The sequence below is a fragment of the Neofelis nebulosa genome, chromosome X (genome assembly GCF_028018385.1).
Source record: "Neofelis nebulosa isolate mNeoNeb1 chromosome X, mNeoNeb1.pri, whole genome shotgun sequence".
Classification (NCBI taxonomy): Eukaryota; Metazoa; Chordata; class Mammalia; order Carnivora; family Felidae; genus Neofelis; species Neofelis nebulosa.
Window position 1 is genome coordinate 28,206,129 of NC_080800.1, and position 27,195 is coordinate 28,233,323.

The 27,195-nt window shown below is 37.4% G+C and overlaps 1 protein-coding gene across 16 annotated transcripts in view; it reads right to left on the reverse strand.

Annotated features, from left to right (window-relative positions):
• The window catches only part of DMD (dystrophin), a 2,138,536-nt gene that overhangs the window by 1,274,875 nt on the left and 836,466 nt on the right, over nt 1–27,195 (reverse strand). For all 16 annotated transcript variants that reach the window (XM_058713880.1, XM_058713888.1, XM_058713887.1 and 13 more), the window contains 4 exons: nt 14,735–14,905; nt 8,807–8,989; nt 2,241–2,375; nt 209–358 (listed from right to left, as the gene is read on the reverse strand). In XM_058713880.1, the coding sequence (XP_058569863.1) occupies nt 209–358; nt 2,241–2,375; nt 8,807–8,989; nt 14,735–14,905 (639 nt within the window). The remainder of the gene's footprint in view (nt 1–208; nt 359–2,240; nt 2,376–8,806; nt 8,990–14,734; nt 14,906–27,195) is intronic.

The window sequence follows — 27,195 nt, forward strand, 5'->3', positions numbered from 1 at the left end:
ATATTTGGCACGTCTCAGTTTCCCGTTAAAACCCATACTTTATAATGTGTCTGTAAGATAAAATACTAAAGGGTGCATGTAAATAATCTACTCATGTTTAGCACGTGACAATTTCTTAAACCTGGAAGCTGAGCTAATATTGAAAGTACTCTTCATTTTATCAGCGATGGGAACCATTTGAAAAGATTTTTCACTCTTATCGTCATACCTCTTCATGTAGTTCTCTCCAACGAGAATTAAACGTCTCAAGTTCCTCATTGATCAGTTCATCCATGACTCCACCATCTGTTAGGGTCTGTGCCAATATGCGAATCTGATTCGGGTTATCCTCTGAATGTTGCATCAAATTTTCAAGTGACTGAAACACATTTGCAATAATTACTATTTCCCTTCTTTCGCTAAATATATTGAATTAACACAAAATGCTTAGTATCTTCTTATTTACAAGATCATTAAGTGAAAAGCAATTTCAAGCAATACGTAATTGGGATCATCAAACATCAAAGATCATTGTTATTCAAACATAGGATGTTTTCGCAGGTATATCTTCATGGGCTTGTGGCAGGACTGTGGGCTGGGGTACTTAAAAGTTATTCACAACCACCTTCTTCTGTGATGTCCTCTACTTTTACACCTGGAAAGACAAAATACTCAATTTCTCAACGTCTTTTATAGCTAGTGATGGCTAACTGACGTGATTCTGACAATATACACAGGTAGAAATTCAAGAGCAGTTTCCCCTCCCAAATTAAAAAAAGAAAAAACAAGTTGTAACATTTAGAAAAAAATCCCTTTGCCCTTCATACTTTTCACACACACACACACAGCTTTCAAGTGGAGCAGCCATCTTTGGACTGAAAGGCAAGAAAGATAAGAATGAAGTCCTTCCATCTGATAATTTAATAGGATAGCTGCATCGTCACACCCCTTGCTCTGGCCACCATGCTTCTTCTACCAATGCACTGTGTGTGCTGCCTCTTTTTTGGAAGATGCATCACATGGCTGACTCACAAGGAAGGCTTCATCAGTTCACACCTCTGAAGAGGGCAGGACCAACATTAGGGTCCATTTCTGACCACGCTCATTGTTCTCCGATCCCTCTTCAGGTTCTACAATTCTCTTGAGGAAAGCAGTAAGCTGGATATATGATGTTTAGGTTTCTGTTCTAACATGCCAGAGCCTCAATGCTATCTAAGGAATCATTTTTCCCAATTTTCTTCCCATCTTAATTTAGGTACCTCACTTTAGCATATTTACACAGGGACTGCATTGCAAATGGGCCTAAATAAAACCACACAGCTAAACTACACATTCATCATATATGAAGGGTAACCAAAAGTACAATAAGATGGACAGAACATAAATTGTTGTTCTAAGTTCACATAAATCAAAGTTTATACATGCAAATTCCTTTAAATTTTACTGTTGAAAGGTCTTCAAAATAAAACTTGAGAGGGTACTAAGATTCTGTAGCACAGAAAACGTAGTACATTTTAAGGATATATTTCTAATATCAGAGCATGCCCATTTGATACTTCACAACATTGCGTAAGGTACAAATTCATGCTTTTAAATAATTTAAAAGTATGGCTCAAAAAAATAATAAAAGTATATTTCAATGCAGTAAGTGTAGCTTTTACACTGGAAATAACGTTTTATTTTATTTTATTTTATTTTTTTTAAAATTTTTTTTCAACGTTTTTTATTTATTTTTGGGACAGAGAGAGACAGAGCATGAACGGGGGAGGGGCAGAGAGAGAGAGGGAGACACAGAATCGGAAACAGGCTCCAGGCTCTGAGCCATCAGCTCAGAGCCTGACGCGGGGCTCGAACTCACGGACCGCGAGATCGTGACCTGGCTGAAGTCGGACGCTTAACCGACTGCGCCACCCAGGCGCCCCGGAAATAACGTTTTATATTATCGTCCCGTTTAGCTCTACTGCAAAGGAGGAAGCCTGTGCATTCAAACTGTCTTTGCAGGTCTGGATGTGGAAGATTGACGCAGTAAAGAAAAGTGGCAACAGAGAACCTCATAATTCAGAAGAAGACAGATGTCCTTTGGAAGAGGTTATTTAAAGCCTCTTTAAAACCTTGAAGGTTTCTAGAAGACGCAAAGGCTTCACCCAAAGTGCCAGTGTGGGGTGCGGGGAGGCATTAGCAAGTATGCTCTGTACTTTCTACTTGGTACTGGGCGTCCAGTGCATATCAATTATGATCGTCTAGATTAATTCACCACTTACATCCAGCACCTCAGAGATTTCCTCAGCTCCACTAGGAATATTTTCCGTGGTTTTAAGTTTGAATTCTACTTCGTTTAGCCACTTGTTTGCCTTCTCCAAGTATGACAATAATTCGTGCCAGCACGCCCAAACTTCCTAAGAAAGAAATACATAGCACAGATGAAATATTTCATACAAAAGTGACTTGACACTTTGGAATTTCCATTTGTAAAACTCTGAAAATAGAACATGTTTATTTCACATCATTCACCTTGGTCATGCTGATCATCTAATATGTTTATAATTACTAATCATTAAGGAAACCTTCTATTACAGAAATTAATTACAGGGTCAGTGATTTACTTTTTCTAAATAGAAAAATGATTCATCAACAACAGAGTATGGAAAATAAAAGAAATAAAAGAACACCTAAAAATGCATATACAAATCTAACATCTCAAAACATTAACCATGACCACTTTTCTGTGACCTCCTTTAAAGTTTACCACATGTAAGTAATTTGATAGTTAACATTAGAGTACAGATTTAGTTATAGTGCTCTTGAAACCTTACACCATATAATTTTTCCATATTACGAAGAAGACATTTTTAATGAAAATCTCAAATTTCATTAAAGTGGCTATACTTTTGTTTTCTTAACAATCAACACTTTTTGGGTAGTTAGACTATTTTTAGTTTTATTCGCTATTATAAATTTGAGGCGAGCATCATCAGGGGATATGGATATTCTTCCCTATTTCAAATTATTTCTTTCAGGTATATTAACAGGAATATGACTAGTAACTATTTCAAGGCTATGACTATTTTTAAATGGCTTGCAATATGTATTAAAAAATGATGACTGTAATAAACAAACATACTCGTATATAAAAAAAGCAAAACTTTAGGATTGCAACCAGAATACATAAAAAAGTATTCTTTGACTTTGGGTATGGGAAAGGAGATCTTAAATAAGATGTTTTGTTAAAAAAAAAAAAAAAACACCATAAGACAGAAATGAATAAATGTGATTACAGTAGAAATAAACCCTTCTATTCATCAAAAGGCACCATAAAGACATTGAAAAACAGCCTCAAACTTGAAGAAAACAATTGCAAAATTTGTAACAGGTAAGTAAGAAACGAATGTCAACAAATCAATTAAAGGTGAACAGACATCCCAATAGAAAATGAAAGGAAAACCTGAACCAGCATTTCAAAGAAAAAGATACATGTGTACCCAATAAACATATGAAAATATGTTCATCCTTATTAGTAATCAAGGGAATGTAACTCAAGATTACAATGTGATACGCATGCCATGTTGACTGACTGACACAAGTGAGAAGTTTAACAATTTCAAGTGTAAGAGAAGATATGCATTAACAAAAATTTATATTTATTGCTGGTGGGTGTATAAATTGGAATGACCATTTTGGAAAACAATTTGTCATTCTCACTAAGGTGAATATTCACATAGGCAACAATTCAGCAACTCCACTGTTAGGTACACATCCTCAGAGGAACTGCTTTGTGTAGACGACAAAGACAGTTAAGAGAGTATTCATTTCAGCACTTTTTGTAATAACCAACATTTTTTAGAACAGCCTTGGTGTCTGCTAACAGGAGAATGTATAAATACACTGTATTACATTTAAACAGAGAACATAGAAGTAAAAATGGAAATTTCATCACACAGAACAACATGGAAGAGTCTCAGACACAAAACTGTTGGGCAAAATGGGCAAGCCCTAGAAAACTAAATGTTATATGTTATGATTTGTTTGCAATGCCCAAACAAGCAAAACTGAGCAACATATTATTTAGATATTCATATGTGTGTGATAAAACATTTTTAAGCAAAGAAATAATCAAGCCAAATTTCTGGATTATGGTTATAGATGTTGGGGAAAAAGTAGGAAGATGTGCTAGAGGATAAGAATACAAAAATGGTCATTTTCCATTAGCTTTGAGATGGGAAATATTGGGCAAACCTATAAATACAGTAGTGCAATCACCACATCCCACTATCCACCCCCTAATACCATTAAAAATAAAGCCAAGGAAGGAAGTTTTATTTCAAGAGAAACCAAACATTCTATCAGATTTCCCATATTTTCACTTTGTTTATAATCCATGCAAATGATGGAAGGAGGTACATTCCCTCTCCGATTGATGAAAAGCATCAGTCTTAACCTGCCTTGCCACCCAATACTACTTGCTTGGTATCTTGTGGGCAGTTTAATATAGAAAGTGAAATTAAGTATTTTGTTTTAAAAGGTGCTAGAAATCTTAAATCTGGGTCATTTCCAGCTCCTGCTGGACTACAGGCTGTCTTCCTTCTGGGCAGAGATCCCAGTGGGAAAATATAAATACCTCCTTAAATACCCGAGGGTACTTTAGAGCTTTGAAGATAAGGAGATGTGATTGGTAATGTGTCTTATTAACTTTGGTGCAGATTGAGGTAATGAACTACCTTGCTGATTTAACCATCACGATGGATGGCCCCTTGTGTCCTCAACGTATCTGAAGGGCACAGCTGGAGAGGCTGAATGTACTGGCTTTACAGGTCACCTTTGCAAAATAAAATGTAGTCTTGCAGCCTGAATTAGGGCTAAAAGCCACTTGGAATAACTGTTAAGCTTAACAGTTTGGAACGTAAAACTACTCTGAAATCACAGAACTCACACTGGCTCTGAAGAGATTACAAACAATAAAGGAAACTTCCATTCAAAATGGTGAATTGAGCTGATATGATAATCCCTCCACTCCCTCCTTCAGTAGTATTGAAATGCTAGATAAATTACAAAGGAAAATATTTGAGTTCATGGCTGTACTATGAAATATGAAAATCCTTAAGCAGCAGAAACAAAGAGGGAAATTAAGCACAGGTAGAAGTGGGGAGGCCAAGCTTACCAAAATACTGGAATATCAGAACAGGATATATGACATAAAAGCTAGCATATTCAACACTAACTTGGGATGAAAAGAGAGGCACTGGTCTCATGCATTTCAGGGAGATGGAAAAGCATAAAGTTGTGTGTCACCTATCCTGAAAACAAGAGCTATAAAATCCCTACCCACTGGAGTAAAAGGAATTAGCAAGGAGGCTGAGAATCCTTTGGATTTTGGTTGGAAAATAAGGATTCACACACAAAAAGCTGAAAGCTAAGTTTATATCACACCCGAGAGTAGAATATAAGATTTCTAAGACTCTGGTAGAAACACTAGGAAAAAACTCTTAAGGACCAGAGGATAAAGGATGTCTAGTAAAACAATTCCTACTAAAGGTGAGCTCAAACATACACAAAAATTACAAGCCATGTGAGGAAATTCCCTGCCATTCAAGACAGTCACTAGTTATACAGAATGGTAGAATCCACAAGTTATAATCTAAAGACAGTGCAATTATGAAGAATTTTATAATAAATAAGTTTAGCCTGGTGTTAGAAGTTGCCAGTAGGATCTATTTTTCTTGAGATTGGCAACTAGAGCTCATACTTAAGAAATGAAAGGATTAACTTCCCTGCATTCTATGTTAGAATAGAAACTTCTGCTACATGCTTTCATAAGCTGTGGCTAAAGACAGGGCGCTGATGCAGGGGCAATGGAGGATGTGCAGGGGGGAGAATTGGAAAGTGAGGCAATTCTTTTTTTTTTTTTTTAAAGTTATCTCTACACCCAACGTGGGACTCGAACTTACAACCCTGATAAAGAGTCACATGCTCTACCAACTGAGCCAGCCACAGGCCTCTGAGGCAATCCTTTCCCCTCAACTTTTTATTGCAGTGTTTAAGAGAAACCCATCTGGTCCCTTTTCTTTAAAGGATCTAAAATAATTTCACTCATCAAATGGGTGGGTACGTTCAGAAAAAGATTGTCGGTATGCATTCCCTCCTGAGCTTCTGGCATGGCCAAAGAGGAATCAAGGATAACTCTTGGAAGTTTCTAATTTCTGACAGTTATGGGAGATGGGGATCTGTCCGTGTTTGCAGGCTAAGATGAAATGTGGTGGGGAAGTAAGACTCCAGGGTATCATGGAAACATGGGCTTAAAGGAAGTAACTATCAAGAGAATGTGGTTTAAAGCTACTGGCAAGAGTCAGCCTGAAATTGTGTTGAATACTCCAAGGTACCGAGAATGCAGAGAAGATCCTTTTGGGGATTCACAGTCTATATGAATATGGATCCCCAAAAGACCACACCAAGTCTATAGAGAACAAGCCAGAAAAATCAGTGGTGATAACCTACTAAATCTGGTGATAACATATTCATCATAACAGGTGTCTGTGAGTGTTAATGAGAGGGTACAACAGTTGTGACCAGCAAAGAAAAGGACATTGATATGAAGAGTATACGTTCTCCTCATTAACCTCCCCTTAAAGCAACACAATATGATCACTACCCACAAACTTATTGGAAGGGAGGGACTCTACGATCATTGTTTTTCTCTCTCCCACCTCTGTATAATTTGCTGAAGCCAGAGATTAACCTAAACTAATGGAAGATGTTAATAAACTATGAGATCAAAATTTAAATAAGACTAAATTTTAATAATTAAAAGTGAATGAAAAGTCATGGTGTCAGACTGCAATAGTGATGAGGAAGCCAACTACTGGGCAGAAATTGATGTCTGACATGGTTGGTGACAGTTATTGGGAAACCAAAAGTCTTTCATGCTCATGACTCACAGAGACTTCTCAACCAAAAGAACTGCATAGGTTTAAATTGTTTCACAAAAGGAATAGAATTAATTATGCATAACCAGAAGAGTGTATAAAAGAAGAGATAAACTTCAAAATAAGTAAGTGAAATCTCAGGAAATGGAAAATAAGGTTTTGAAAAAACAGAAAATTATACACACACACATATAGAGGATGATGTGTATATAGAGATGAGTATATTTATATATCAAAGGATGACATATATAATAGTCAGTTGAAGAGATCATTTGAGAAATGGAAGACGGATTTCAGAAAAATACACAGAATCCAATAGACGGAAATGGAAATACAGACAATATTAAGGGGAAACCTTTAGATAATAGCATATGGTGACAGATGGTAGCCGCACTTGTAACGAGCATAGCACAATGCATGGCGTTGTTGAATCACTACGCTTACACTTGAAACTATTGTCACACTGTGTTCAACCATACTCAAACAAATAGACAGAGAGACAAAGCAAAATCTGTTGTCTGAGCGCTACAGAAAATACAAGAAAGAATGGGAAGGGAAGGAAACGTATGACATGGAGTTTCAGGGAAGTCAGAACTAATTCACTATATGCTCCATGAGGGAGGCACTTTGATTATCTAGGAAATTGCTTTCTGACAATATTTAAATGAAACATTTAAATACTTTCTTCTGTTCTTAATTTCTTTTTTTTTTTTTTTTAATTTTTTTTCAACATTTTTTATTTTATTTTTGGGACAGAGAGAGACAGAGCATGAACGGGGGAGGGGCAGAGAGAGAGGGAGACACAGAATCGGAAACAGGCTCCAGGCTCCGAGCCATCAGCCCAGAGCCTGACGCGGGGCTCGAACTCACGGACCGCGAGATCGTGACCTGGCTGAAGTCGGACGCTTTAACCGACTGCGCCACCCAGGCACCCCTGTTCTTAATTTCTTTACGTCATTATCATTCTTTGCTTCCTGTTGGCCATGTGGTCCATTTAAAAGATATGCTAATCCCTCAGAAATCTATTTTGGGATATGTTTTCTAAAGGTGTCTTTTATTTTTATGTTAATAAAATGTCCAAGACTATTGGACTATCCCTCTATTTCTCATCTGTGATCACACTTATGACCTCTTCTATTTGAAATTATAAAGCCACCCAGTCCCTTTTTATTTCCTCTCCACTTGGTTGGAATATATATAAATTCTTTACCAACTATATTCACGGAAATGACTCACTTCATGTGGGGGAGGAGGACTTAAAGGCCAGCTAGTGAGCAGTATCTGGCAGCATCAGCTTTTAGTGCTAGGTAAAGTTTTCTGCCCCTGGGCACCACCCTTACTGTTAGTAAACAGTATTTTCACAAGGAGGATCATAACTTATTTTTGATGCAGTAACACAGTAATCATTTGAGACACATGAATTATTTATCAACTATTTCCAGATAAGCATAATCTAAGGGGTAGGAGCATGTGAAGAAGATAAAGCAGCACTTAGGATAATAAGTATAATGTAAAATGTCCTTCCCAAAGAGCCAGGCAACATGTCCTGTGAAGAACTCTATAGGGCATAGCGGTTATTAAAAACAATTATAATAAAGTACACTTCTCCATGAAACGCCTTTCTAAAATACTTACGATCTTATGCACATTCAAATATATGAAAAAGTAAAGACCGGCTTCTATAAATCTTGAGAAAACCTGTAAGATTTTTGTGACCTAATAATAATGGTAGTAGTAAGAAGAATTAGAATTAGAACTGCTCACATTTACTGAGCAATAGGCTAAGTACCTGAAATAGAAATGCTCAAGCCTAAGCAGTCTTACACCAGTGTTCACGTTCTTAATCGCGGAGCATCATACATGACCATAAACTGACACATAATGAATAAAGATCAAGAAAAGCAACTGACTTCCAAGGTCTTGCATTTTCCATTGAGCCTGGTGCAGAGCCACTGGTAGTTGGTGGTTAGAGTGTCAAGTTCCTTCTGTAAGGCCTCTCGTGCTGCAGGGGGAGCCTCAGCTATGACACTATTGACGGACTCGGTAAGGAGTTTCACTTTTGCTTCTTTTTGCTGGGCCTCTTCCTTAGCTCTCTGAAAAATAAAGAATGCTCTTTCTTAATAGTGAGTGAGGCAATGGCTTTACTTCCAAAATGCATTCCTGTCTATCATATACTTTCTTCTCCACAAGATTCCGGTTAGATCCCTATTAGAAGATGAATCAAAATAAATCCAATGGTGACTATAATAACTTCCGTTAATTTAGGTTTAGCTAGAATTTGGAGTCAGAAAGAAAAAAAATATCATCAGAACATAACAGCACTTTAATCAGAATGGTGTGCAAAGCAGTCTACACGTGGGTATGTATTTGCGGTGTGCTCTCTTTCTTTCAAATATAAATGTGTGTGTATGTGTGTATACACGTGTCTACACACACAGAGAGACACACACACACATATAAAACAAGAAACAAGTATTTCAGTACTAACTACGTTCAAAAATATCCCATACTCTAGAATTGAAATCATTTATAAATTACTCAGATGGATGAGTAATATTGAAATCAGTGCAATTATCATTGTTTGAATCGAAAGATAATTGATATAAAAAGTCTTCTTAATGCTACATCCAGGACCGTATTTTGACAAAAGAAAGTTCTATTCAGTCACTGAACACGTACGACAGAAAGAGGAGAATACCAGCCTCTGCTAGGAAGGAGGCTACCTGGTACTCAGCCATACCTTTTTGCTCTTGTCAGGTCAAAGATAAATTGTTTCACAGAATATCGACATCACACAAGGCTACTTTGTTACCATTGTGGATCATGACAACAATACCACTATATTCCATAGCCATGTTAGAATACGTACAAAATATAAACACTGTCCAAACCACACAAACCCAAACACTTCCCGGTCCCCATTAATATGACTCTGTGCTGCTTCTTTATCAATTCTACTGCCAAATTTACTCTAGTATTCCTTCATTCCAGGACAGATTTATTAAGCTACCAATCACAGAGTTATTCCCAGGCAGTGACAACATGCAATCCAAAGCAAAGCTCTTCAACTCTCCCTCAAATCATTTCTCCCTCAAATCATTTAACACCAGCCCCAATCCTACCACAGGTTCTAATATTCTCTGACTCCTACAACCAAGTTAGGTCCATATAATTGGACAAGTTGGGTTTATTACAGAAGTCCTTTCACTGGTTGAAGGCTGTTGGGGGAATGCTAATTTCATCCTAGTGAGGCCTGACACATAGGTGGGAAAGGTGGGATTCAGGAAGCACGAAAAGCCCTTACATAAAGAAGAACAGGTTCTGGCAGGGGGAAGTTGGACCTACATGCAGGGTAGTAAGTGAGAGTAAGGGGATATGGGCAAAAAATGGACAAGCTCAGCTATAAAATGCCTTTGTATGTTTCAACACAATCCCCCTATGCTTTTGGATTTACTCCCATAATGCCTTAAAAGTATACAATATGATGACAAATCCAAGTTGTTTTGAATACTAAATGATTGCCTTCATTGATTTTAATTTATTTCATTGAAAATTTTAGCTGAAAATTCTCCAATCTGTTTTTGCTATTACTGACCATGAGCTCTGTGTCTATACAAACTGTATTTTGACGACACTAATTTTAGCATTACAAACAATTCTGACAACATTAATCACTTCGTATGTGCTGCTCTGGGCCATGACAGACATGCTGTAGGTGCTACTTTGGTGGTTCTTTAACAAAACCTTGCAGAATATTCAACATGAGAAAACTGAGTTTCAAAGTGTTTAGGAAAGTCATCCTGGAATCTACACCTTCTTTCTTCTAGTTTATGTTAAGCTCATCTCAAATCCTCCACGAAATGAAGAAGCATGCTGTGCAGTATTCAACGAATGCAATTACATTTCATTCAAGTTACACACAACCCATACAACTACAAAAAACGCAGGATGAGAAACATTTCTTTCTTCCTTTGTAGGCTTGCATAAATTCTTTTTTAAACAAGCTTAGAAGCAGGGAAACATTCACAGGAGAAAACGTGGTAAAATTTTTCCACCGGAAGAAAAGGTAGAAAACTAAATAATGGTTGGCAGAATTTAGGTAAAATCCTCATCAGAAATTATGTTTTTGCTTCCCTTTGTTTCCATGAACATAACCGTCATATGCTCAGACACCTTTCATTGCCAGTATCTCAAATCGGTGGTTCTCAAAATATGGTTCCTTGAAACCACTTTGGAACTTGGTCCCTGGCATCACCTGACAATGTGTTCAAAATAAAAATTCTCAGGTTTTCCTCCAGACTTACTGAATCAGAACTTATGAGGTGGGGCCTAAAAGTCTGTGTCTGAACAAGTCCTTTAGGTGAACGTGATGCTCACTCAGTTGTAAGAATCACAGTTCTAGTCTGTTACACATACGACAACAGTAAATACATCTTTGTAATTCTGGGAAGCACAAGGACTGGGGTTACAAAAGTGTAGTTAAAAAATATATATAAAGAAGAAAACGCTGAAAGTGAAATATCAGAGATTTTTTTTAAAGGTTTAATATAAAGTTTTACCATTTAGACATTGTAGAACTCCAAAAGAATTTTGAAGTCAGGTGTTGTTTATCAAACACTCCCCGAGGTTCTTTTATGTTAATTAAAAGGTTTTATTTATAGGGGCGAAAAGAAGTTACGAAAACAGCACTATCATTTTCATTAAAGCACAGGAAATAGCATAAATACACGGAAGGACATCTCCACTTTTTCCCTGAGTAAATTAGGGAGAGACGTCTGAGTAGGTCTGCCAGTCTCTTTTGACAATGAAGATAAATGTGCTCTCAATGTGAGCACAGGAGGAAGACCGGACAAGGTACCATCACTACCCTCCAACTAGTGAAACAGACCTGAAGGGATTACCTTGATTGGCAGGCAAAAAAAAAAAAAAAAAAAAAAAAAAAGCAAACAAACGAGAAAATGCATCTTCTTCTTGCCAACTCCCTTGGCTGTTGTTGTCATAGGCTGCCCAAGCGTTTCCTCTTTCCAGTATCACCCCCATACTGGCCCGATGTGGTACCTAGATCAGTTATTTCAACAAGTAAATCAAAGTGGACTAATTGGGTTTCTCATATCGAGAACTGTGTGTAAAAGTTTTAAATATCACACAGTCTGCTCTGTAGCACTGGAAAAAAAAAAAGGATCTGGTTAGCCAGATAGGCAAACTGTCCAAGGGGAGAAGGAAGAGGGCCAAAAGAGGGACAGAGCCAAAGAAAGGAACTGGGAGAAGTACAGCAGCTGCACACAAGCTCACTGCTGATTATCTACTTAGGGATCTGGGGCAGTGGCTACATAATATTAGAGGAGACTGTGGAAACAGCCAGGAGGGGATTGAAATGTGAGAGGAAAGCAAACAGGGATGCACATGACTTGGAAAGTAAACAAAACAAAAGAAAAAACAATGTCTTGGAATCGCTTGGGATGGGATGGCATATGTGGGAATTAAATATATTCTTTACTCTTAGTTCTCCCACAGATAAAGCCTGTGACTATGACTACATTATTCAACCTACGTGAAGGTTTCAGTTTTTGGATCACCAGAGACCAAGTGTGGACTATTTTGCTTCCAAAGAATCTTCTAGCTCTCACCATCTATAATGATATAATTTCCCTAAGAGTGACCTCCCCACAGTCAAATTTAAAATCATTACAGTCTCTTGTTTGAAGGCTGACAATGGGTTTCCCCTTTCACTTTTCACGAAAACTCCCCCAAACCCTACTAAATTCCTGTATCAGCAGTTATCTACCAAACCCCTCAAAATCATCTCAGGTCATTTATCCTGTTTTACTCTCTTCAGGCTGGCAGGCTTCTTTCTCTTCCCAATGAGACTTAAGGTCTTTGTAGGAACTCTTACCTCTGATTGGAATGTGCCTCTATGAGGTTTTTTTAAGGCTTTTTCTTAGGATTCATATCTCAGACTAAAGATAATGTCTCACAAATTCCCTACATGTCAAACCTTTCTAAAATACCATTTCACCGCCTGCAAGTCCCACCTAAACCCTAATTATTTTTTTATTTCACAATCTTGCTTCATGTTTTAGGCAAATTACCATGATCTCAAAAGAGTTTATTTCTCCATTCAATGCCTGCTCTCCTTCCACTAGAACGTAAGTTCCAAGTCAGGTCACTTTTATGTCTTAGTCACCACCATGTTCATTGTCTAAAATGGTATTTGGCACATAGTAAGTATGCGATTAATGTTTTTTTGCTTATATGAATAAGTGCTATGTAGTATTATTAGATTAGAACAATTTTGTAGCTTTTAATACCCTGAAAACTATCACCGTTTACCCAACTATAGTCTTATATCCTTATATGTTTTAATTTTACTTTGTACATGTGACAAAAACTACATAATCTAGTGATATTTAAACATATCAGTTGTGATGTATTTTCTACCTATAATAACTGTTCACCGAATTATATAAATTATATAATAAAGTATATGTAATTAATTTCTTACCACGCAGCATCGATGACAATAATAACGGTAATAATAATTACTTTGTTATGGGTATCTATTTTTTGCCTGACATTGCTTGAGAACTTTCCTATTTCGTCTTTATAATAGTACTGAATAGCAGGCACTTTGATACCTAGTCCACAAATGAGGGGGTCAAGCCCATTGGGTTTAGGAAACTCAACCATGTTTACCAACAGTTGGCAAGGGAAAAAACCAGATTTTAAACACAAGTGTCTGTCTCCATAATGATTTTTTTGTGTCATGAGGCCATGAGCCAAATATTTATTAATATTTAATGTAGGCTCATGTGGTTAAATGATGTGTTACTGCTAGTACAGAAAGATAACAATTATCATTATAGTTACAAATCACTGGAGGCCCACTCTGAGTCAGGCAATTGACTTACATGCAAGTTGCAACTCTCAGTACATACATTCACATTAGAAAATGACATGGTGGAAGACTCTAAAATACAGAGAACAAACCGGGGATTGCTAGACAGGGTGTTGGTGGGGGGATGGGCTAATGGGTGACAGGTATTAAGAAGGGCATTTGTTGGGATGAGCACTGTGTATTATATGTAAAGTGACAAATCACTGGGTTCTACTCCTGTAACAAATACTACACTGTATGTTAACTAACTGGAATCTATATAGATAAATTTAAAATTAAAAAAAATCATATGTATGTAAAACTTTAAAATTAAAAAAAAAAAAAGAAATGAAAATGACATGGTGCAGACATGACAAAGTAGAGATCTCTGAGTTTTCCAAGGCCACTGCATAGATTCTACTTCAGGCCTCACTTCCCAGTCCCTGCTACATACTACTTTCCCTGGTCCCAAATCAACATTAATTTTTATGCTACTGTTTCAGAAGAAGTCCATGTAAATTCAGTGCTTTTTATTCACATTAAAAGCCATCTGTTAAAGTACTTAGTATCCAAATTCTTAGAACCCCCTTTAAAAATTAACACAGGTTGTTAACTACATTTTCAACTGTCACTGCATTAAGACTTGATATATTTTCAATTTGAATTTTCATCACTGGAAACAGCTCATGTGACAAGCTGATTCCAATATCTTAATACTATATAATTTCATGGGGAAAATGTTCCTTACAGTGATAGCCAATATTTATATTTTGACCACAATGCATTAAAAGAAATAAATGCTTCAGAATACATAATGTGTACCGAACTTGAAGCTGAATTCATTAAAAATAAACCTCCACTATTAAGCCAAGGAAAGAACAGACAGTGCAGAATCACAAGGTTAAGCAATGTTGCATCTTTCTTTTTTTTCTGTCTTTGTTTCATTTTACTTGGTTTATTTTACCTTCATCTCTTCAACTGCAGTCTGTAATTCGTCTGGGGTTTTATATTCAAAATCTCTCTCTAGGTATTCTTCTTCAGCTTGTGTCATCCATTCGTGCATCTCTGACAGATCTTTCTGAAGACTTACAGTTTTATCCAAACCTCCCTTTAAAGCTTCCTTTCTGGCATAGACCTTCCATAAAACAAAGCAACAAGCAAAGCATGAATATGGAAAGTCACAAAACATTGTCATTATATTATTACTCAACAGTCTGTAAATAACTGAAAGTTTAGATAGAAAAGATGAAGTAACAAGTAAAAAAGCTTACATGAATGAGGAAATAACTCATGGCGATTGGTTATACTTAATTTCACATTAGTGTTAAAATAAGATATAGCCATTTACTTGGCATACGTAACAAAATGAACATATTCCCCCTCTGACTATAATTTAGCTGTGTGTGGGGCTATGCTTTTCTGTGAATGAAGAATAGAGAAAAAGACTTTTTCATAATATGTCTCAGTTGGATACATAAATTTATTGGCACGGTTTCTAATGTTCATAAATCTGAGTCTACTCTTCCACTTTATTTTTTAATTTTTTTTACTCTTCCACTTTAAAGAATCAATCATACAAAACACAGTGTACAAAAAGGGGTATGAATAATTGTAAATATTTATGCCCCCAACATGGAAGTACCCAAATATACAAAACAGTAACATACATAAAGAAACTCATTGATAATAATACAATAACAGTAGGGGACTTTAACAACACACTTAGATCATCTATGCAGAAATCAACAAGGAAACTAGGGCTTTGAATGACACACTGGACAAGATAGATTTAACAGATATATTCAGAACATTCCATCCTAGAACAGCAGAATACACATTCTTTTCAAGTGCACATGGGACACTCCCCAGAATAGAACACATACTAGGTCACAAATCTGGCCTCAACAAATACCAAAACACTGCGCCCATACCATGTATATTTTCTGACCGCAAAGCTATGAAACTTGGGGTATGTGGGTGGCTCAGTCAGTTAAGCATCCAACTCTTGACTTCAGCTCAGGTCATGATCTCATGGGTTTGTGGGTTCAAGCCCTGCATCAGACTCCATGCTGGCAGTGTGGAGCCTGCTTGGGACTTTCTCCTTCCCTCTCTCTCTTTGCCCCTTCCCCACTTGTGCTCTCCTTCACTCTCAAAATATAAATAAATAAATAATTTGTTAAAAAAGCAATGAAACTGGAAGTCAACCACAAGAAAAAATTTGGAAAGACCAAAAATACATGGAGGTTAAAGAATATCCTGCTAAAGAATGAATGGGCTGAGAAATTAAAGAAGACAGGAAAAAAATACATAGAAATAAATGAAAATGAAAACACAATGATCCAAAACCTTTGGGATGCGGCCAAAGCAGTCATAAGAGGCAAGTATTTTAGCAATACTAGCGTACATCAAGAGGTAAGAAAAATCTCAAATACACAACCTAACCTTACACTTAATGGAGCTAAGGAAAGAACAAATGAAGCCTAAAGCGAGAAGAAGGGAAATAATAAAGATAAGAGCAGAAATAAATGGTATAGAAACAAAAAAAATCCCATAGAACAGATCAATGAAATTAGGATCTGGTTCTATGAAAGAAATAATAAGATTGATAACCCCCTAGGCAAACTTATCAAAAAGAAAAGAGAAAGGACTCCAAATCACGAATGAGAAAGGAAAAATCACAACACCACAGAAATACAAAGTGGCATGAACACTGTTCATTTCAGCTTTGAAGGTAGCAACATATTAGAAACAAATCCAAATGTGCTTCCACGGAGAGTAAGTTAAATAAATTGTGAGATACACACACACACACACACACACACACACACACACACACAGTGGGATACTATCTAGCACCAATACATCTGTACTGAAGTGAAAGTTGTTCAATATATAATTTCAAGATTAAAAAGCAGGTTGCAAAACATTATGTGTGATAATAGGAGACTTGTGATTTTAAATCTTCATAGATTCCTGAAGTACTAATTTTTTAGAGAAGAATGTATCACTTATTAACCAGAAAAACAGCAAAACTTTAAATATCTAAAATAAAACTGTGAATGCTAATCACTTGTTACAAAGTACCCTGTTGTACCACACTGAGGGAAAAATTTTAATTTGGTACTAGAATGATTATATATTGTGTCTCTTTTACTTAAAAAAAGGAACTCTATTCCAATGTCATCAATTCTTTCCTGTGAAATTAAGTAGAGTTCTATCTTTCAAGTAATGTAATTTTAATTGAACAGTCTTAACATATAATTGATAATTTTAGTATAATAACGCTTTCATGTAATCTACCAAATACTAAATATGTGCAGAACCATATTAATTTTCTTTATTCTTTACAACCATCTTAATCCTAATATAATAATATTAAAACAACTTTCAGTTCTTTACTCTCCTTGGTGATCCATTGAAATGTAAATAATTGCTTCACTGTAACACAGCTAGGACAGTATGCCTAAGAGTTATACTAATTAAAGTATAAAGACTATTTACATAATCAATGAGACTATAATCAGTGTAAGTAAACAGGTTGCTCAATTTCTACTTAGATCGTCTGCTATAATCTTTTCAGGCAGTTGGCAAAGTGACAATATTAGAATGACTAATGGAACTTAGCCAAAGACTTATAGTAAAAACAAACAAACAAACAAACAAACAAACAACAAACAAAAACACGCACACACATGCTATTAAACTAAACCAGAAGAAAGGAATCGGGACTGATTTTTTTTTTTTTTTAAGGAAAACCAGGCAGGAAGTCGTTCTGAGGTGACAGCACAAATGTACTGGAAAGAACATCAGCTTTGGAATCAGGATACCTGGACTCAATCAGTAGCAAGTTAAGTGAACCTGAAGACAACACCTCATTTTTCTTTATCTCTGCTCTATAACTAATCTAACAGTTGGACCACATGATTTCCAAGGTCTTTTCGAAGCTTAACATTCCATAGTTCTATGCCTGATCAGACAGAGATATTAATTTTTTTGTTTCATATTTTAGAAGGATCTATAAAAAGGTATAGGCAATTTTTCCCTTACCTTTGTCATATTAGTGATGCAAACATTCTAGCCTGAAAGTGTGCAATCTACCCCCACAGTTTAAGATGACCTTGCCACAACTAAGTACAGAACAGAAAGTTCTTCATATTTCCTGTTCTAGAATTCCTGAACGCAACATTCAGCATTGCCCTTCCTCACTTCACTACCTGCCCTCCACCCCCGGCTCTATTTACATATAATTGACATATAACCCTTTATAAGTTTAAGGTATGCAATGTGATGATTTTATAAATATACACACTGTGAAACAATTACCACAATAGGATTAGTTAACACTTCCATTACCTCACATGATTCCCATTTTTTTTTCTTTTCATGGTAAGAACATTTAAGATCCACTCTCTTACCAACTTACAAGCATATAATGCAGTATTGTTAACTATAGTTACCTGGCTATACATTAGATCTCAAGAACTTATTCAGTGTATAACTAGAAGTTTATAACATTAGATTGAAATCTCTCCATTTGCCCCACCCCCAGCCCTGACAGCCACCACCACTACTCTATTCTACAGTTCATCTTTTTTAGATTCCTCATAGAAAATTATACACTATTTGGTCTTCTCTGACTCATTTCACGTAGCACAATGCCCTCAAAGTTCATCCAAGTTTTTGCAAAGTGCACGATTTCCTTTCTCATGCCTGAATAATACTCCATTGTAGGTATATATGTAATTACGTATGTACGTGTATACACACACATATATGTATATGTACACCATATCTTCTTTATACAGTCATCCAGTGCTGAACATTAAGGTTGTTCCAGATCTTGAGTTTTGTGAATAATACTGTAATGAACGTGGGGGTGCAGATACCTCTCTGAGATTCTGATTTCATTTCCGTTGGAACTATATGCAGAAGTGGGACTGCTGGATAAGATAGCTCTAGTTTTATTTTATTTTTTTTTTTTGAGGAATCTCCATATTGTTTTCCATAGTGGTCACACCAATTTACATCCCCATCAACAGTGCACGAGGGTTCCTGTTTTTCCACATGCTCATCAACACTGGCTCTCTCTTGCCTTTTTCGATGACAGCCATTCTAACAGATGTGAGGTCATGTTTCACTGTGGTTTTGATTTGCATTTCCCTGATTAGGGATGCTGAGCATTTTTTCATGTAACTTTTGGCCATTTGTATGTCTTCTTTGGAAAGAGCATCTATTCAGTTTCTCTCCCCATTTTTAAACCAGGTTGTGTTTTGCTACTGAGTTGTACAAGTTCCTTGTATATTTTAGCTAATGACCCCTTATCAGATACACGGTTTGAAAATATTTCCTCCCATTCTGTAGGCGATCTTTTAATTTTGCTGATTGTTACTTTTGAGGTGCAGATGCTTTTCAGTTTGATGTAGTTCCATTTATTTTTCTTTTGGCGCTTGTGTGTTGGTGTCATATCCAAAAAATCCTTGCCAAGATAAACGTCAAAGAACTTTCTCCCTGTGTTTTCCTCTAAGGGTTTCATGGTTTCAGGTATTTTAAGGCTTTAACACATCTTGTCTTAATTTTTGTGGTGTGAGTTACAAATCTAATCACATTCTTCTGTGTGTGATTATCCAGTTTTCCAAATACCACTTATTGAAGAGATCTTATCCTTTTCCTGTTGAGTAAGTCTGACTCCTTCATCAAATATTAGCTGACTGTATACATGAAGGTTTATTTCTGGGTGGTCAATTCTCTTCCACTTCTTTATGTGTCTATTTTCACACCAATGTCATACTGTTTCTATTGCTAGAGCCTTGTAGTATAGTTTGAAATGAGAAGTATGATGCCTCTGTCGTTCTTTCTCAGGATGGCTTTGGTCATTTGGGGTCTTTTGAGGTTCCACACAAATTATAGGAAAGCTTGTTCTATTTCTGAGAAAAATGTCATTGGATTTTTTTTAATTAACGTTTATTTATTTTTGAGAGAGGGGTACAGAGCGACAGAGGCAGAGAGAGAATCCAAAGAAGACTTCAGGCTCTGAGTTGTCAGTACAGAGCCTGACACAGGGCTCAAACTCACAAACCACAAGATCAGGACCTAAGCCGAAGTCAGATGCTCAACCAACTGAGCCAGCGATGTGCCCCTGTCGTCAGAGTTTTAATAGGGATTGCAATGACTCTATAAATGGCTTTGGGTAGGATGAACATTTTAACAATATTAAGTCTTCTGACCCATGAACACAGGATATCTTTCCATTTATTTGTATTTTCTTCAATTTCTTTAATCAAATCCTATAGTTTTCATAGTATAGATCTTTCACCTCCTTGGTTAAGCTTGTTCCTTTTGTTTTTGATACTATCACAAACAGGATTGTTTTATTTCTTTTTCAAACATTTTGTTGTTAGTGTATAGAAATATAACTGATTTCCATATAGTTCCATACAATGATTTTGTATATTGCAACTTGACTGAATTTGTTTATTAATTACAACAGTATTTTGGTGGAGTCTTCATGACTTTCTATATATAAGAACACATCACCTAAAAATAGACAGTTTTATTTATTCCTTTCTGATTTGGATGCCTTTCTTTTTCTTTCCTAACTATGTTGGCTAGGATTTCCAGTACTGTGTTAAACAGGAGTGGTAAGAGTGGGCACCCTCATCTTGCTCCTGATCTTCGAGAAAAAGCTTTCTGCTTTGCACTACCCAGTAGGACCCTGGCTGAAAAGTTGTCATATATGGTTTCTATTATGTTCTGGGGCATTCCTTTTATACTGAATTTATTAAGTTTTTTCATGAAAGTTTGTTGAACTTTGTCAATTGTGTCAAAATTTTTTTCTGCATCTATTTAGATGATATTTTTTTAATCTTTCATTCTATTAATGCAGTATATCACAGCATGTAGTATATTTTCATATATTTTCATGTTACCAATTAACATCCTTTAATTTCAGCTTGATCTCCTTTCAGCAGGTGTTCTAAGGCAGGCCTAGTGGTAATGAACTTTCTCAAATTTTGTATGTCTGTCAAAGCCTTTATCTCTCCTTCATTTTTGAAAGACTACTTTGCCAGACAGTGTATTATTGGTTAGCATTTTTTTCTTTTTATTAAAGTTTGTTTATTTGAAAGAGAGATCACAGTAGGAGAGGGGCAGAGAGAGGGAGGGAGACAGAAAGAATCCCAACCAGGCTCCACACTGTGAGCACAGAACCTGACAGACGTGGGGCTCAAACACATGAACTGCAAGATTATGACCTGAGCTGAATGAAGGTGGACGCTTAACGAAATGAGCCACCCCGGGGCTCCAGCAATTTTTTTCTTTCAGCACTTTAAATGTATCTTCCCAATGTCTCCTGGCCTGTAAGGTTTTGGCTGAGAAATCGGAAGAAAATCTTATGACGTTCCCTTGTAGGCAAAAAATGTGAAAATAAGTACAGGGAACCTCATTTAAAATGGAGTCAGGAAGACCTGAAGAGAAAGCTGTCACAAATGTACCACCCCCCTTGCAGCCTACGTAACCATCAGGAAGAAGGAAGCTCTCTTCTTACCCCAGGAAACAATATGCTAACTAATGCCTATAGTCAAGGAGAAACCGCTAAAACCTTAAACTCTGCTCTTCTCCAAAAACCTTCTGTTCAAAACAACCTTCCCCAATTTCTCCCTAAAACCTATTAGCAGCTGACCTTGCTTTTGTCTCTTCAGACTTGCTATGGTTTGCCATAGTTTAATTGTCCCAAATTGCATCTCCTCTACTATTCCCAAATAAACTCATTTTGCTAAAAAAAAAAAAAAAGGGGGGGGGGGACTAATTTATTTTTAATGTCTCTTGGGGAATATGTTTTTGAGTTGAGTTTTTTTGGTGGCCTATAAGCCTCCAGAATTTAGATGGTCAAATCTCTTTCCAGATTTGAAAAGCTTGCAACCATAATTTCCATAAATAAGTTCTCTGCCCCCTTCAACTTGATCCATTCTACTGCTAATGCTCTTTATTACATTTTCCATTTCTTTCATTGTATTCTTCAGCTCTCAGATTTGTGTATTTTTATGATTTCTGTTTCTTTTTTAAAAAATTTTCATTTTGTTCATTTATTACTTTCTTAATTTAACTGAATAGTCTTTATTTTCCTACAGCTCATCGAGTTTCCTTTGAAAAACTATTTTGAAGTATTTATCAGATAAGCTGCAGATATCCTTATCTTTGAGATTGGTTACTGGAAAATTATTATGATCCTTTGGTGGTGTCGTGATTCCTTGACTGTCCATGTGCCTTGAAGCATGGCAACACTGTCTTTGCATTCACAGTAAAAGTCAGCTCCTCCAGTCTTTACTATCTGCCTTCAGAAGATAAATATCTTCTGTCAACCTTGTTAGGGATTCTGAGGCTATCTGAGGCTTCTATGAATATGACTGTTCCCCAATTCTTGTTCCCTACTGTGGGAGAATTCTTACCCTTATATGGCTTCCCTTCATCCTGCAAAAACCATAGTAGGTATTGGCAGCCTCCCTTTTGCTTTCCCGAGAGTGGGGCTAAATGTTCAGGTGTGTGGTCTCTCCAAGACTTGCAGATTTAGACCAACCTTCTGTGCATGCTCATTAGCATCCTACAAAAGCTCACCCTTGTCACCATCCAGAGTATGCACAGGGAGCCAGCCAAAGGGTCGGGATGCAAGTGGGTGTGGCAGGGAGGGCAGTCGTGGTGCTGTGGGAAGTTGGAGAAAACACTGACTCCAGTGGCTGGTAGGCAGAACTCCTGATGGAGTCAGTGATATTCTTACGATCCGTGTACTTGTAATACAGTTTCCAGCCCTGGTTGCTGTTCTCCCAGCTGCTCACTACCCCAAACTGGTGGAGCTCTGTACTGTGGATGAAGGACAGAGAAATGTGCCTCTTTGTTTAACACCCCCGCATGGCTGTGAAGCTGGGCACTCACTCACATGGTCTCACTTTTCTGCACAGGAGAAACCAGGGTTCTGGTAAGAGCTCTCTTGGCACTGACCTGTGTCACCTTGGAGAAGGAATGATGCAGGGAAAGTCAGACCTTTCCTCAAACCTCTCCAATGCATCCAGTCTCAGATTTTTTTTGGTTTCAACAGTATATTTGATCTTCTCCACTTGACTCTTGGACCTACAAAATGGCTCCACTTTCTGTGGGTGGTTTTCTAAGTCAGTGTTCTCCAGGGGCTATCAGACCATGGCTGAAAATGGCTGGAGAAGGTTCATGGACTACTGCAAGGTCAACAGGCAGTAGACCCTATGGAGAGGGTGAGAATCCCCCCAAGTACCTTGGCATATGGTGCTGGATCATACACCATCCACAAAGGCACAGGGAGACAAGAAGACTTGACTTAAGAGTTTGGGCTTGGGTAAATGGAAAGATGAAGTTTCATTTATTCTTCCAGGGTGACTACTAGAATAGGAAACTGAGGAGTATATAAGGAATTTGGGTCACATGCTAGATTTAATGTATCTATTCATCAATACAGAGGTATTGACTCAGAAGATGGATATACAGATTTAGGGAAAAGTCCAAATTATAACACAATTGTGGAAGCAATAACTTACACGTAACATTTAAAGCCATAAAGCTGGGGGCGCCTGGGTGGCGCAGTCGGTTAAGCGTCCGACTTCAGCCAGGTCACGATCTTGCGGTCCGTGAGTTCGAGCCCCGCGTCAGGCTCTGGGCTGATAGCTCGGAGCCTGGAGCCTGGAGCCTGTTTCCGATTCTGTGTCTCCCTCTCTCTCTGCCCCTCCCCCGTTCATGCTCTGTCTCTCTCTGTCCCAAAAATAAATAAAAAACATTGAAAAGAAAATTAAAAAAAAAAATTATAAAGCCATAAAGCTGAATGAGTTTACCTAGAGATTTAGTGGTGATAAGGAACAGAAGAAGTCCAAAGATGGAGCCCTAGAATGATTTCAAGTTTAGAGGTCAAGGCAAAGGAACCACTAAAGGTATTTATAGTGGTCATGGAAACTGAAGGCAGACTAAGAAAGAACCAAGAGAAAAAGATGATAGAGAAGCCAATCAAACAAAGATAAAGAGTAAATAATGGATTTAATGATGTGAATTCACTAGTGACTGTGACAAAAATTGCTTCAGTGAGTGGTGAGGATGAAAACTTGATTAGGGGGCATTCAAGACAGAACAGGACGAGTGGTATGGAAAGAGTTTCTGTAAAGAACAAAAATGGAGAAGTGGCTGGAAGGAATGTGAAGCAAAGGTTTTTGTTTGTTTGTTTTAGACTTTATTTTTATGTAATCTCTACACCCAATGTGGGGCTAGAACTTACAACCCCAAGATCAAGAGTCACACATTTCACTGACTGATCCAGCCAGGCACCCCAAGGGGGTGTCTTTTTTAATGATAGGAAACATTACAGAATAATTTCCTACTGATGGAAATGATCTAGCAGAGGAAAGAAATACATTTTTTTCTTTAAAAGTTTATTTATTAATTTTGAGAGAGAGCGCGCGCGAGAGTGAGCATTCAAGCGGGGTAGGGGCTAACAGAGAGGGAGAGAGTGAGATTTCCAAGCAGGCTCCACAGTCTCATTGCAGAGCCCAACGCGGGGTTTGAGATCGCGAACCACAAGTTCATGACGTAAGTCAAAAATCAAGAGGCAGACACTTACCCGACTAAGCCACCTACACACGCTGAAATATACTGCTGATGTAGGTGGTAGGGGATGTTTAACAGGTGACTTAATGTCTGTGCTGAAAAAAGAGGATGGTATGCAACATATAAGTGGAAAGGCTCGTCTTACATAGGAGTAAACACAGGTCACTCGTGTTAACAATGGGAAAACAGAGTCGTTAACTAACGTGCAAGTCAGTGGGAGTAGATGCAAGCTCCCTTCTAAATGTTTCTATTTTTTTCATTGAAGCACACAGCTAGTTAACTGCCATACAGGTAGGAGAGAAGAAGAACTGGTAGGGATCTGCAAAAAGAAATTTGTGAAATACTCATCAGAGTGGTGGGGCTGTGAATGGATATGAAAATTGCAGTAAGATTACCAATAAGCACCAAGGGGCTGTGTGAAGTTTGCACGCATGATTTCCAAATGAGACTAGCCAGTTATGATCTGTGTTTTCCTCCAGCCATGTTCATCCTTCCCGGTACTGGCACAGCATCAACTGAAAAGTGGATCTGATCTGACCTTATATCCATGTAGGATACTGTCACATGGATAGAATATAGAAAGACAGGAGAGGACAAGAGAGTTGAGGGAAAACACAAGGGGTGCTTTTAATGACGGATTATAGAATCAACTTTGAGTAAGGAATGGCCAAGACAAGATTAAATGCTTTTCTAATGAGAAGCTGGTAAGATCACTGCATTATGCATTCCATTAGGAAGGAAGAATTTTTGAGGTTGGATTACTGAGGGAATGAGCTGGAAATTAAGGTGCTGACGGTTGCAGGGTAGGGTACCTGAGGTTGAAATTATGGAGAAGTATCTGGTAATGACAATGTTTAGGTTACGGGGCTGAGACCGGGTAGCTAAGGTAGAATAGAAAACACAATCATCAGAGGAGCTTTCAAGGTAGTGAAGGCTGGAAGAATCATCCGAGAAAATATTGAAATCAGGAAGAATTATGACAGTAATGACAGTAAGTCCGCTGTTGAAATATTCAAGAAATAAGGAAGAGTGACTGAGGGATCTGTGGATGATTGTACCCAAAATATGCATTGAGTGAGAAAAAGACAGTGATTTGCAACTTATGACAATGACATCCTTCTAATCTCTAGACCCAGTGTTTCTTGGTAACTACTATAAATTTAGAGCTGCTAATTAAAAAAATATATTTATGCACTAATTATTTAGAAATGACACATGTTTTATAATTTTATGTGTGCAGGTTTATGTCTATTTTATGTCTGCTTATTTTATTTACCACGCATGTACATAGTGGTTACTCTGTGCTAGGTACTCATCTACATACTTTACAAGATTAACTCATTTGATCAATATTATAAAATTCTTATAAAGTAGGCATTAATATCCTCACATTCTCAATACGGGGAAACTGAAGCAGGGAGAGATTAAGCAACTTTTCCAGTACCACACACGTAGGTTAAGGTGGGGGCAAGATCTAAACTGAGGCGATATGGTTCCAGAGCTCCTGGTCTTACTATGTTTGCTCTGAAACCATGAGAAATCCTTCTCCATCCTTAAGAGTTTTTGATTTTATCGGCCAAGCATTTCAGGGAAGTGAGCCTCGGAAATCTTTTCATTGTGAGATGGGAGTTACCTTATATAAATGACATCTCTGTCTTTATATACATAGTTTATACGCCCAGTTCAAGATGTACTTCTAATGGTCTACTTCTCCAAAGTAAACATGACCAAAATGGAAGTACTGAGTAGTCTACTAAGCTAGTCAATTTTGTTCCTTCTTCAAGCCCAAGTCTTTCTTTCATTAGTTAAAGGCATTGTGGCCAACTCTGTTGCATAACACAGGAAACTGAAAACATTTTGATTCCTCCTTGACTCTCTGGACTCTTTACCAGCAAGCACTCTTTACCAGCAAATACTGTCACTTCCAATAGGATCTGATTAAAAGAAGAAAGGAACGTGCCATGTTAGAAAAAGAATAACTGTCAAAGGTGGGTATGAGTGTAGAATCCATAATCAAAAATATAACAAGGAAGAATTTGCCTAATTGGCAAAAATACGGATAAAAGCTAAGACTACATTATGTAAACATAACGTTGAGCACACTGAGTGAAATAACCTTACTGGAGACAGGTCTTGCTGGAAAGAGTTTCAACCAAGTTTGAATCACACGAGCACTTTGGCCCAGTTTTCCCAGAATAACATATCCCTTCCACACAATATTTGCTATATAATGAGAAGATACACATAAACAGTAATGAGAGACAGAACAACAAGCATTAAAGTGATCTCCATCTCTACTGACGATTTTGGAAAAAATCGGGAGAGGTTTGGACAGTGAACCAAAGATAATGTCACCAGAGGATGACGTATTTCAAATTTCTTGTCTCTCCATCTCCACTCATGCCCTTCCTGTCCTTTGCCAGGAGTACTTTCTATCTGGACAACTGCAGTTCTTGCCTGTTTCCGCTTGTGCCGCTTCCAGCCATTCTTCATAGAATAGGAATATAGAGAAAAGTTTTAAACAGCCACTTGAGATGATGCCACTTCTGTATCTGGAAGCTTAATACCTTCCCAATGCACTTAACGTGCATACTAAGTCCTCACTATGACTCATGAGACCATTCACGACTTATTTCCCCCCGGTTTTCTCCTGGCTCATACTGCCCCACTTAGAGAGGCTTCCCTTCTGTTCCGCATACATGCTCACTCTTCTCCCCTGCCTCAGCACTTTTTCCCACTTCATCTTAGATCCACACTTTCCCTAGTCCCCATGTCAAAGTGCCAGGTTCTTTGCACTAATCAGATGTCAGCTTT